The following is a 14,106-nucleotide window of genomic DNA, read 5'->3' as shown; positions in this document are numbered from 1 at the left end:
TTTTTCGTCAGAAAATAAATGTGTAAATTTTTTCGAGTGAAAAAATGGCAGTATTAAACCAGCTTCAATAATTTCGTTTGAAAAAAATAATTTCAAAATTTTTAGTCACAAGTAAGAACTGTCGTTACAAAGAATGTTTAAAAGAAATATAAAACTATCAGAATCACAGGCTGAGTAACTTGAGACGGAATTCCTCACATACATTCGTATTTTATTATTATTCTCAATTAGCCAAATGTATGTGATCATCAATCCTTTATACTCACTATTTTCGGAGTTTCCGCAATTTACACGAAATTATGAAACAGTTTTAAACTACAACGAGAAAATTTATAAAATTCCCACAATAGCTTTATGCAATTAAAATTCGATCCACTGTAAAAATTTCATTATCGACAAATTACCATTGAAATTTAACAGGTTAAATACCGTTGAAATTACAAAAAAAAAAAAAAAAAAACAGAAATATCGTGCAAGCAATTGGTTAATGTGATTTATAGTCGCTAATGCTGCATTTTCGTTACATTTAGAAGATTGTAATTTTCCTTTTTTACCCAGAACTATATTTGTCGATTACAATAAAAATTGAAAATATTCAAGCACTTCATAACAACCACAAGCAGAAAGCGGTTTAAATACGCTAATTATTTAATACATAAATTTTAGACGACAATTCGCCGCGATGCATCAAGATAGGATGAAAAATGTTGACAACTGTTGGTGTTGACCACAGCTGTCACTGATAACTGTTAAAGTTTTTGATGTTACGTTCACGAGGGTTGGTAGCCCTGGCAAACAACTGCTATCGTATTGTGGCGCATGCGCATTAAATTCTAGCAGACGACGGACTATTCCGTCGTTAGCAATTCACACTGAATCGCTGTATATACCGAGGCTAACAAGGTGCCTATTATCGTCACGTTCATCGATAGCATGCAGGCTTGGTTTCATTACCCAGAGCGCATTGGATTCTGCATCTCTTTTTCTAGCCTGCATAGCGTTATTCCTCATCGGCAGATAAAAATGTTCCGTTCGAATTACGACTTTGTTTGCCTCGCTGAGAAGCGTGCTTTCCGATAATCCAATATCAAGGGTCTAAAGATTAACATTTTTATTTTGTTATACTTTTTTTTCTACCGAGCCCGCAAGCGACGTAGAAATAACTCAATCAATTAGACGACTGACCGCGAGAAATCGTATTTTACGGGGTACATTCAATTGCCAGTGGCAAATTTAATGCTGCGGCTTAGACGAGAAAAATATAAATCACTCGGTTATAATAATCATGTGCAAATCCGCGATCAAAAGTTGAGATAAGCCATGTTTCGTTTCGTCTTTTTTTTTTTTTTTTTTTTTGTTTGTGTCATTTTTCAATTTGTCGAAAACTTACGCGTTAAAAATAACAACCGAGAAAGCTCGTCGGAATACGTTTTACGTCTCGACGTTTTCAAAGTAGACAAGCAGACAATCCCTTCTTGCACTGAGAGAAATTTATAGTTCCGATTGCCGCTCAGTCCTTAAGTATTTTCATTTTTTACCACAATCGAAAAATATAGTTCTAGGTGCGAAATGAAAATTAGTTTCGTAGCTGTTACCAGAAAGTCTAGCATCAGTTACTAATCTTTCTCATTACGATCACTGTTACTAGATTTTCTTGTGACTGTTGCGAAAATTTAATGCTTGTGCAACAATAAACTGATGTTAAAGCCTAATTTAAGTAACAAGGTAGAGTAAACCGAACAAAGTGATTTTGATTTTGGTTTCGATTACCAAAAAAAGTTCGACAATAGCGCAAAATGGTTACGCGTACCTCGTTTTTCCTACTTCCAACAATATTCAAACAGTTTTTTTTTTTTTAACGATACCTGTTTTACCGAATATTTCTAGTAACAAATGAAATTTTTCTCAGTGTGACGGAACAATTTTGACTAAAAAAAAAAGGGCAAAATTGAATTCTGATGACTTAATAAAAGAACTGTCTGTTAAATGATAATTACACTCTTGAAAAAATAAGGAAATGAAGAAAAAATTTTAAAAACACGAGTAACGATGGCAGATGGAAAAACGGTGAAATATTTCAGAGTGCCTACGTTTGATAGTTCGAAAAATGATGACGTGACGATGAACGATACCTACGGGTCAGATCCTGGTTGGCAAACGCGGTTTAATTAGTACCTGCCGATTATCGTCTCTACTTTAGTCTCTATACTATTTGCTACAGGAGAGAATCTGTCTGGTGTTTAGGAAAATTCGACCTCAAGGTTATATTCTGCTAAGCTTCTCGTTTACAGGCTTACGATGGCATGAATTGGTCTAATATCATTAACGGAATACCGTGAAGTTGGAACAGCGGCAGCATATAATAATGCACAAGCCGCGTAACCAACCGGCAACAAATCCAGCTCGAGAGAAGAGGATCACCTCCTAGGCACAGAGCTTGCGCAGCTTTTGTTAGCGGTAAATCGGCTTCGTATATATAACCACGATCAACCGCAGATAGCTGATGATGACGATGCTGTTGCTGCTGCTGCTGCTTCTGGACGAGAGAAATAACGGATTTTCCACTGCCTTTTGCATACCTTTTTTTTCTATTACCTGCATTGTGATCCATATTACAGACATTGGCATGTATATTGTACGTGCGATAAGGTTTATATCGATTCATTCTGTGAATTTCTCACGAGGACTTCTGCGGTTCAGGAATCTTTAAGAGTTTAGTTTGCCTGTTCAGTTATGGAAAATGTCGTACTTTCGCTCTCTCGATAAAGATACAGAAACCGTTTATCGTACCCTAAGTGACCTTATTTAATTTGTTCAACCGAATTGAAGATTTATAGAAGTGTAAATAATCATACGCATGAGTCATTGTCTGCTCTAATTTATTTGCAGACTGTGTACAATTAGCATTTCATCGTGAGATCGGCGAATCGAAGCGAGTTTTTATCAAAGTTTTTTTTAAGGGATACGTCAGGTCAGAAATGTATCGAAACATTGCTTCAAAATCATGACTAAAGCTAATCAAGTTGAAAATCATTAAAATAGTCTCGGTAATTCAGAGAGGAAAATTATTCAAACATTTCTTCATTTTCAAAAATACATACCGTTGGTTCAAATCCAACGAAGAACGGAATTTAATTTTTAAACGAAATCCATTATTTAAAGATGATTAACTTATAATTTGGCAAGAAATGCATTATTACTATTATCGTTATCGTTTCGTTATAATCTTTCTTGACGTGATTGTACGTTCTACAAATTTCTAACCGAGGTTGTTTATAGATTCAATGTAACAATTATCCAACTCGATCGAGTACTCAACTAACCCAATTAGCGCCTTGACCCATTCAGAGAAGATTGAAGTGAATCGATTTACCCACAAAAAAATTCACCGGTTGACATAAATGAATTGGAATTAACTCACGCCTCATTTGAATCAGTTAAGGTAGACAGGAAATACGGTATTTACGATTTCAGATTCCGTATTCTGGCTTCACTAAATGAACATTCTCAATATTATCATTATTGTCAAGACGATTTTATCACCGCTCGTCGTTACTCTGATTTAGTAATTTCATCATCAGTGAGTCCGTTACGTACATTTTGAAAGCAAACAAGATAATTCGTTCGACATTCTCCATTTAAAGCGAACCGTAAGTCGTGTATGTAGAGGGGACCGGGGCACGATGAATGCCATAAAGAAACGTTGAAAAAAAAAATTCTAATATTGAGATATTATCAGAAGTTTGCTTAATAAGAGTCGAATTAAAGTATGCAAAATTCTTGTAGGGTAAAAAATAACTTGTTGGAAGATTTTTAAAAAATTATATTTTAGATAAAGGCCATTTGCTCCAAAATATAATTTTTTTTTTTGCCTTAAATATTGATATATAATCAATGATTCATTCGTTACAGATAGAATTAAAGGATGCAGAGTTATTTAAAAAACAAAATCAAAAATGTTGTAAGATGGGGCGGGGGGGGGAGGGGGTTGGAAACTTTTTTTTTCAGTATGACAAACAATGATGGATTTGTTCATGATGGATAACAATAACTTGCGACCGGTGCTCGTAAGTCACAAACAATTATTAACGGCTCAAGGGGTCCATCGTGACTCGGTCTCTCATACTTCACGGTGGAAAGTATGTTTTGTAACTTAGTTCGTAAAGAACGTCTAGTCACATGTTAGTGGAAAGTGGTTCCAATAAAGAGGTGATCGAATCCAATGTCCAAGGATTTGTTCAATACCAATTTATGACAATCAGGTAGAATCTGTATTATATTTATAAAATAATTCGGACGCAAGTGTTTCAAATTTTTAATGAAATGTACCAGAGTTTATACTTTTTTTAAAAAAAAAACCATATCGATGTGAGTAGATCTATCAGCTTTTGAATTCGTTTGAATTTTTCACGTGACTCGAGGTGACTTGTACAAATTGTGTAACATATTAGTCGAAATTCCGCACGGTTGAAGTTCGATTCCATTAATTAGAAAAAAAAGAAGGGAAAAACATTTCGATCTTCGTTGTCATTCTGTGTAACGTGTCGGTCTGAATTTTGAAAATTCAGACGTCCAAGCGCCTTTTGCCACCCTTTCAATCCCAACAGCAATTGGCGGTGTCGAGGTTCTATTGTATCTTGTAATTTGCGCCCAGCTAATTTCGTCGTAATACAAGCCCTGCAGCGATAGCAGTTGATTAATACAAACGAGCCACTGGACTGATCTCGCATACCGAACGGTGTAACAACACGTATCAGACGACGCCGTAACGCGATGCCAATTATCACGTCACACCGGATATGAGCCGCCGTGCGAATGTCACGAGAGCAATCGATGGAGCTCAGAGGACGCGATCTGCCCACGAAGGCGAGAGAAAGAGGAAAAGGAACCGTCGGTTTGTGGTCGATTTTTCTCGCGAATGTTTCGTAGATCGAAAACGGTCCGTCGTTTTGTTCGAGCAAGGTGAGCGAAACGACGAGACAAGAGCCGTTTCTGTGTTACTTCGATGTTGTATTCGGGATTACTAAGGAAGATATAATTTTCCGGATAGCGAAATTGCCCCCTTTTCATTCCCTCGCACTCCTCCACGATCCCAGAGACTGGAAATGTTATTATCGTCGGGATCCGCGGCCGGGGTTTTTCAACAGGAAGCTCTTTTACTCGTTGCCCCTCATCTTCGTCTTTCTTCATCCTCGTCGTCGTTTACGGGCTCATGATAAAAATAACCGAGCAAGGCACTCGAGTGAAGAGTCACGGTTCATTTATCGAGACGTTGCTTCGAGGCTCGCGACTTCAACGTGCGGTTCTGCATCGGTTTCCGCGTGCAATGCCACAGCCTGCAGGCTTTACCGTCGTACCGAAATTAAATACAACGACAGCCAGTGTCGATCGTTGTACTGTGTCCTTACGAACGGGTCTTCCATTACGAACCAGGAACTGAACATCTCCTTCAGGTTTTTACATCACGCGAAATGCGGATTTTTCAATAAAAGGATCGCTTTGCCTGACCGTTGCGGACTCATTGAATTAGCACGAAGCGTAAAGAAGCGTCGTTCAAAAAGCGAAGGAATTCCGTCAAGGATTCTGAATCACAGCAATCGTCAAGATTAACGAAACTGCACGATCTCGGTTTGATCTGATTCTTCTAGCGTAAATCATGCTACGCTTATGCTATTTAATGCGTTCGTTGACTTCCCTTTTCCCCAAGTAAAATCCAAGTTCCGTAAAATGGCGAACTGTCAAGTGCAACACTGTCCACTGACCGTGACTATTGACTGTACCCGATGATAGAAAACGGTAAGAGAAGTATCTTTGGAGAACGAAAATTGAAACGCGAGACAAACATTCGGATATCGAGACATTGAGGAAGACGGAGGAAAATGGTGTCGAAAGAGCAATAAAAATTTCCACACACTATGTAATATAGTAATTAATGGATGATACGAGGCAATATGACCGTTGTTCCGATTCTGTAACACAATACTCACTACCTTTACTGTGATATACTGTACGAGATATCTGATTCTCATACCCTTTGTCGCTACGTCACATGTCAAGTTTAGTATGCCATTTTTTCAGTTAGCAGACGTCCGTATAATCGAACGTATTCCTCTCATTGACAAAATTTAATCAGTTCGATTGTCATCGACGGATGTAAATTTATCGCATCAGGAAGTCGGTTGGCTTTACTCGGTTAGAATTTCTTTTAAGAATGTACGTAGGACGATATAATAGCCTCTAGTCAACGCCGTCAAATTTTTATCGAGGATGGTTAAAGTTCAGCGGGACAGAAGGTGGTTCGTGATGGTCGGTAATGTGGAAAGGATAAAATTTTTATTGCTCTTTGATCGTCGTTTCTCCGCACCTTTCGATAAACGTGGGTACCTACTTTAAAATCATAATTTAGACATTTTCTCCACATTTATGCACAAGCTATACAAGCGATATAATTGATTCATGCTCGCTCAATTGCGCCTACGGTAGGATGTAAGATCGATTAAGAATCACGGTCATCCGGTCACTGCTGCCTATATTCCTTACTTGCATGAACATAAGAACCGCGTTACTCTCGCGATAGAATATAAGGTGTATAACTTTTATTAATAATGTTCTCTTTTCTCTTTCTTCTTGAAAGCTTTTTTGTCATTCTCCATCGAGCATCCTTTCCCATCACTTCACGATCATATATCCGCATATGCTTTTAATCGAGGTAAATAGTGAAACTACAACAAGAGAATGCCGAACACCGCTTCTTCTCATATCTGGGTCGATTCCTCATACGGGTCAATCGCCGCGGTGCTTCCTCGATGCATACGGAATATTGTAATGAACCCGAACCAAGCGAAAGCAATTATGCACCGTCTAATGCGCGTTTCTCTCTCAACACTGGAGTGAAAAGCAAGGGGGGGATAAAGAAACAACAAAAAAACACTGCTAAAATTCCAGTTTCCTTATCGGATGACCATCGACTAGTGAATGCTGTGTATAAGGAACCTCTGAATGATCTGCGGATTCCATTTTTTCTTATAGAAACTTACCAATAAAGTTTTATCTCGTCACGGACTGACGGCGGGGCAGCTGCAACACCAAGGAATTGTCGTAACGACTGGAGAAGAATCGTGTTGTTAAGGCGACTTTACGATAGCGAAATTACAGACCAAACGTCGAGCAACCATTTCCGATTAGCCGTCAACGTGGTTGGAGCAAAAACACATTTCGCGACTGCGATTCACAGGTGGAAAAGGGAGTCCGTTGGAGCGTCAAGTTCCGGCGATTGCCATGGTTTTGGAGAACGTACGGGGATGATACCTACCGAGGGTGTGTATCTCCTACGCATCAGGTGTTGCGAAAGAAAACAGCGCGACGGGCCAAGTCGATGCGGTAGGAAAGAAAAAGAAGAAAAAAAGGACGAGTGTTAATACAGCGGAGAGGCTAAGAGGCGATAAATTGAGGTTCAAGCCACGAAATGCCGGTTAATAGATTTGTGAAACTTGTTAACACAGAGCGGGTAGATACACAATGCATACTCACACACAGAAATGAACGTGCGGCGGTCAAGCGCGCGTGTGGCCTTTCGACATGCTCCACTTCTTATTACGCCCAAGCAGTCGCATCGCGGTATGCAAAAAGGTGGGTGAAAAACCTCGAGGACAAAAACGAACCGCAGGAAAAATGGGAGATGGAGGACAGACTGGTCGGAGAATAGGAGAGTCGGACCCGAAGGAGGAGAGGAAGAGGAACAAGACGAAGACGAAGCAGCAGAAGAAGAAGAAGAGGAAGAAGAGGAAGAAGAAGAAGAAGAAGAAGAAGGAGAAGGAGAGGGACCGGCAAGCAATGTACCTTGTACGACAGTGCCCTGCGTGTCGTGTCGTGGACAATGAGAAGCAGCCCGCGGTTGCGTGATGTTTATGATGATGATGATGATGATGATGCGTGATACGAAAGAGCCATGCTCTCAAAGTGCGGTACAAAAATTGACGCACAAAGCAGCAGCTTGGCCGTCATCACCGTAGATCGAGCAAGTTGAACGGGCTGCATTCTGCACATTTTTGCACGCCTCAATCATGCCCGATGAAATTCCTCGGACACGCGTCATTGGACCGGCACAATTTGACACGAATTCAACCGAGCGAATCCTTTCCAACGCATTCCGTGTGAACCTCTGGAAAATCATCAGGGTGGGAATTTTCGCGCGGTACGCTAAATTTCGGGACTTTGCTATATGTGTAACGTAACAATGCGAATGGCATTTCGAGGATGCCATTTCAGAATTTTTGGCTTTCAAAATGATCGATCTGCCTTCTGGAGAGTTCATGCGATTTCACGCTAGGTGCATTGATCAAAGTTGATCGACGATCGTCATGTGGAAGTATTTAAAAAAATTCACATCACAACGCAAGAGTTTTCAATATTTCATGCGGGTCGATTCAATAGACTCCAAATGATCTCGTGTGATTTTTTCAGAAGGTTTCAATTATTTTTAATGATTTCCCGAGGCTGAAGAAAATTTCGCACGGTTTACGTCCCGGGATTTAAAAGTATTCAACTATAGATTTAAAATTACTTCAAAGTAAGTTAACACGTATAGTGTGGAAACTAATTAGATGTCTGTATTAAAATATGAAATTTAAGTTGCCAATTCCAATAATTATTTCCAAATAATTTAAAAATCAAATTTTTTTTTCTTTTGTCAACGAACTGCTAACAGTTAAAGTTTTGACAGTGTTAGCTACTCTTAAGAATTGCCCTACGAACTCAATTTCATCGGTACTTCGTGTAGGACTTTAACCTTTGCAGGAAGAAAAAAAAAATTCATTGTTTAGCTTTGGTTATTCCATGTATTGAAACAAAAGTGAATTACACTTGTTGAACAAATTCTTCAACAATTCCTCGGTTCTCGGGTCTTTTTTTCCATAAACTGCACGGATAGAATAAATGCGGTGGATGAACGTTCGTGCAGGATTTCAATCTTGACTAATGATTCGACTTCCTCAGAACATATTAGATTCCTCTGCTGATGAGATTTTTAGCGTCTTATCATCTTCACCTCAAGTGAAGCTCGAGGTCGATTTTAACGCGCATATTATACTTTCGGAGTCTCATACAATGAGAGAAATTTTCAGTTCCGGTTACCGCTCAGTCCTAAACTATTTTCATTTTTGTTGAGAATATGTAAATTTGAACCACTGGTAAATTTGAAAAATTATCGACGGAGCCAGGAATCGAACCTGGAATCTAGCGATGCTTTACCGGAGATTTACTCCACTAGACCACCTAGCCATTTTCATTTTTCACCACAATCGGAAAATATACTTCTAGGTAGCTGTTATCGGAAAGTCCAGTATCCCTTACTATTCTTTCTCATTACGATCACCGTTGCCATATTTTCCAGTAACTCTTGCGAAAATTTAATGCTTGCGCAACAATAAATTGACGTTAAAGCCTCATTTAACTAAAAGAAGCAAAGTAAACCTCACAAACTGATTTTGCCTTGCGATTATCAAAAAATGATCGACAGTAGCGCAAAATGGTTGCGCGTAACCTCGTTTTTCGCAATCCCAACAATGTTCAAACAGTTTTTTTTGTTTGAATGAATTTTTCTAGTTACCGTAGGAAATAAAATTATTCTCAGTTTCCACCCGATAAAATCGCGCTGTTCGCACGAGATAGAATTAATTGGTTTGATTTCAGACCGGCGTGAGACTCCCGGAAGGAGCTAGTGCGGCGGCACTGGCAAAGCCTACGAAGTATCACTACTATCCCCACAATCAGCACATATATCTGTTGCCCGAGTGCGCTGTGCAGCAAGTTTGCAACGCGGTATACGTGCGGCTAAACTTTACTCAGCCTCTCTGCGCCTGCCCTGGACGCTACAGAGATCCTTGCAGCGCTTCGCTCGACAGCGACGACCACCACACCACGGAACTGGTCACCGACCCTCGCACCAAGGTCAGTGCTTATTCAACTTCATATCGGATCGGCAGTATGTAGCCTTACGACGAACCTCACCTATGGTTCTCTACCGCGAGTCGTATCGCTCCGTGTCGGATGAAACGTTTGTGCGATGTATATTTTTGGAAAAAAAAAAAAACAGCGAGAAACAAACTATTACCCAGAGACTCGGAAGAGACTCTTAGAGCTTTGGCTTTCGATCGGTAACGAGACGACGAATTGAGTTAATTTTCATTCGTTTTATCATTGGATTTGAAAGAAAACTGTCGTACGAGTAATTATTTAGTCTGATTATAGTTTTAAGGTTTAGTTTAAGGGGGGACGTTTAGTTTGTGGGCTATTTTTTTTAAAGGTTCTTTGGTTAGATTTTTAAGACAAACCATTGAAATAAAAATTCTTACAATTTTTACATTACATTTATTGACATTTAAACAAACTTTGTACAATTTTTGAAGACCAAATGTTGGATATAACCTAATCCATGCTGTGCGATAGGGACGTAAGTAAAAAAGTGTAGACATGATATCTCAAAAAGCAGTAGATCGATTCTGCTCAAATTTGTACAGCATCTTTATTACACCTTTACTTATCGCGTGAACTAGGATAATATGCCAAAAAAAACAAAAACAAATTGAACTTTGCATTTGTTTCCATTTGTTTAGCTCGTAAAACAAAAACTACCAAGGAATCATGATTATCCTAGTTCAAGCGATAGGTAAAAGTGTAATAAAGATGCTGTAAAACTTTGAACAGAATCGATCAACTGCTTTATGAGATATCATGTCTACACTTTTTTTTTACATACGTTCCTATCGGACAGTATACTTATATTCACTATTTCGTCTCCAAAAAATGTAATATGATGTGAAAATTATGAAAAATTTCATTTTAATGGTTTGTCATTGAAAAAAAAATTGAAAAAACTTTTAAAAAACAGTCTTGACACTAGATGACTCCTTTAATACGGAGTTTCACTTCAATAAGACCTTAACGTCAATTCATTCCAGTATTAATATTAAACCAAACCTCTATTTACTTATTTACTTTGATTTTTATTTTTGCAAATAATTGACTGTACACAGTAAAACTGTAGCCAGAAATTTCTCTCGGTGCATGGCGTTGCTTCGATTGCTTTTCTCTCAAAGTTAAAATTGCTTGTCACAGATTTCGTTATTTCATATTAGCGTACCTCACAGCGTATGCTTTATCAAGTCAATCGGATCACTTTTATTTCAATCTCTGATAAATGTTTCAAGTGACAGTCGGTTTTTAGATGAAAATCGATCTTTCACCTGGCTACGTAATTTTCAGCAGTAGTTGATCTCTTGCACTATATTGTCACTCCGTTTGTTTTTTGTTGTGATCCCAACTTTGTTGTTCGGACTGTTTTTCGAGACAAAGTTGTAACGTTTCAAACTTCTGCCGTAGATTTAATTAAATAATTTTCACGCAAGTTACATGTATTCGAAACTAAATTGAATTTTTTTCAACCCAAGCCTTCTCAGCCGTGAATAAGTTTTTACTTTTGAGGATCTTTTTCGGTGAAAAGCAGAAAAGCTGATTTTCATTGCAAAGCACGACGTAAGTTTATATGACTGTTACGAAAGTTTGTAACGCCGCAACTTGGTGGAAAATATTCTGAACTACAACCAACGAGAGCGACTGACGACGAGTTTTTACCTACATTGATTTTAAGTAGAAAACTTTCAGTTTGAAAAAAATAAACCAAAAATTATTCGAAATAATCTTCACTTCTGTGAAAATTTTGTCCACGTTTTCGCACTCTAGATATCTTGTAAATAAACGCTCAAGTATCAACCATACTCTCAGCTAATTGACTTCAAGAAAATACTTTATAATATAATTCTAACGTATAATCGAGAAAAATTGAAGTAGAACATAGATCGTTTAGTATGAAAAATAATTAAATATTTGTAAAACGAACCACAGATATAAATCGTTAACACTGGTTTACATTTTTTCGATTGCTTGATTCAGTTCACGCAATTCATTCGGCTATTTACAATAATTTTTGTCCAAAAATTTATACCCTGTAATAAAACGCGGAAGAAATTCCGTCCGTCCATAAAATGAAAACGATATAAACCGAGAAAGAAAAACCAAAAAGAGGTTGACAAAACCATTGGAAACAGCGCAAAATCAGCCAAGTAAATCGAGATAAGATAAAACGATGAAAGATTTCTAAATTCCGCTATAACATATCCCGGCAGGATCGTAAATCAGATATCTAGGGATGTGGAGCAAGCGGATACGGGCCATGAGCCTGTTTCTAAAAATCTCTGCAACCAAAAAAGAACTTTGCCGGTCACGAGCCAGAGAGCCAGAGCATTAGGACAATATCTGGTGCATATCATCGGGGCTGCTTCAGAGGCAAATAGAAAATTACCGGACGCGGGATTATCACGAACATTATAGGCGGTGTTGGTCGGTTTTTTGTTCTTTTGTCATTGGTGAACGATTTTTTCACCCCGCTCTCTTTCTCTCTCTCTCTCTCTCTCTCTCCTGCAATTACCTCCGCCTCCTGATTACCTTCACTCGACTAACTACCCGCACAGATATAGGTATAGCATGCCTAGACGATTCCTGGATAGGATGTATTCAGGACCTCCCCCTGCTGCGGGCCGCAACGCGTTCACCGTATAGTTGGACGCCTGCGATTTGTGGGGTAAAATGTGAGATGAGTATCTAGGAACCGGTTTTTCCGCAGAGACCGCGAGCTTACGGATGAAAGGCAACTGCAAACAAATAGCGGAAACGCGTGCGTATCTATCGTAGACACGCCGTTCGAGAAAATGTTACATCGCGTGTATATGGCATTTGATCGAGATGTGGAATACCGCCCACTTCTCACCGGGCTATTTTAAATTAGGGACATATGAGGGATTCTCCGTCTACTCGGCCACTTTTTTTTCGACCATCTCAGATCCGCCCCATAATTGGTTACATCAAAGTACTACTAAAAGGTACTCTATGTGAATTTTTTCAGATTTTTTGATTCATTATTTGAGAAATTGCCGTTTTTTTTCAAATGAATATATCTCGGAAACTTGGAAGTAAGTGAAAAAAAAAATGACTCTACATGAAAGTTTTAGTTTTTTGTTAGCTTTCGAGAGGAATTTTTGAAAAAATTTTGACGTTCCGGTAACGCTGATTCTTTACCAAAAAAGGAAGAAATTTTTTTTTTATTCTAAAGGACCCTTTTCTTGCTGAAAAAATTACAGAGTCTTCCGATATGTGTGACAATAACGCCAAAAAATCATCAGAGTGGCGCGGATCGAGGTTATAGGGTAAAAAAAATGAAGCCAACAAATTCGGTCGAGGTTCCGGTATAAAAAAATTAATTTGTGTGGCTTTATTTTTTTACCCTAGAAGCCCTCATGTTTTTTTTTTTTTTTGCCACACTGAACGAAGAAAGAACATTATTATTTACCGTACAAGATATCCTATCGGAGTATTAAATTTTTAGCTCAAGTCTGCCTCGAAGTATGTGACATTTTTCGTTTGAATAACATGGAGGGGAAAAAAAACACACACACTTTTCCAGCTTATCTGCGAAATTTTTCAAAGTAATCCTGAGCGGGTACTTATAATGGATATAACAGTGCAAATAACGAAATTGTCGTTCAAAAATGATGTAGGCATTTTTTTACATTGGAGTAGCCATAAACTGGGATCAAAATCAAAATCAGAATTTTCTGTGCCTTTTGTTTAAAATTGCGGACCAAAGTCGACCTTTTGAAGGCTCGTACATGTACTTAGTTACCAGTTTTGAACTTTTTTTTTAACCCCCCGTGCTCCCCCAAAGTGGTAACGTGGCCTAGGAACGACTTTCTAAGGTCTAAGGGAACAAAAAGATGTGAAAACTTGATTAAATATTGAATTTCCAAATCTAGCTGGTCAAGAAAAAATGCGAGAATCAAATTTCATTTGAGGCTCTTCAACACGCGTGTGTCAGAAGATTCTTCATATTTTTTTCGAGCATCATGGAAATAATAATCGAGCAGTACTTGTTAGAGAATTAAAGTAGTACATAATTGGCATTGATGTAGAGCATACTTTGTTTTTTGTCATTCATAGTTCACCCAATTATACCAACATTACTGTACTATACCGTTGATTAAATTATAATTCGTA

General features: G+C 38.4%; 2 protein-coding genes and 1 long non-coding RNA gene across 3 annotated transcripts in view; 2 read left to right on the top strand and 1 right to left on the bottom strand.

Moving 5' to 3' along the window:
- The window catches only part of LOC124180393 (elongation factor-like GTPase 1), a 104,062-nt gene that overhangs the window by 72,589 nt on the left and 17,367 nt on the right, over positions 1 to 14,106 (bottom strand). The gene's annotated exons all lie outside the window — the stretch shown is intronic.
- Positions 1 to 14,106, top strand: part of LOC124180399 — a 40,994-nt gene that overhangs the window by 17,800 nt on the left and 9,088 nt on the right. Inside the window, exon 3 of the mRNA XM_046565865.1 lies at positions 9,691 to 9,948. Within this exon, the coding sequence (XP_046421821.1) occupies positions 9,691 to 9,948 (258 nt within the window). The remainder of the gene's footprint in view (positions 1 to 9,690; positions 9,949 to 14,106) is intronic.
- Positions 1,498 to 9,444, top strand: LOC124180403. The gene is made up of 2 exons (XR_006870254.1): positions 1,498 to 1,584; positions 9,319 to 9,444. It is a non-coding gene; the product is annotated as an uncharacterized LOC124180403 (long non-coding RNA).

The sequence above is a fragment of the Neodiprion fabricii genome, chromosome 4 (genome assembly GCF_021155785.1).
Source record: "Neodiprion fabricii isolate iyNeoFabr1 chromosome 4, iyNeoFabr1.1, whole genome shotgun sequence".
NCBI classification, from domain to species: domain Eukaryota; kingdom Metazoa; phylum Arthropoda; class Insecta; order Hymenoptera; family Diprionidae; genus Neodiprion; species Neodiprion fabricii.
The sequence above is the reverse complement of the archived record's forward strand: the minus strand, read 5'-3'. Positions and strand labels throughout refer to the sequence as shown.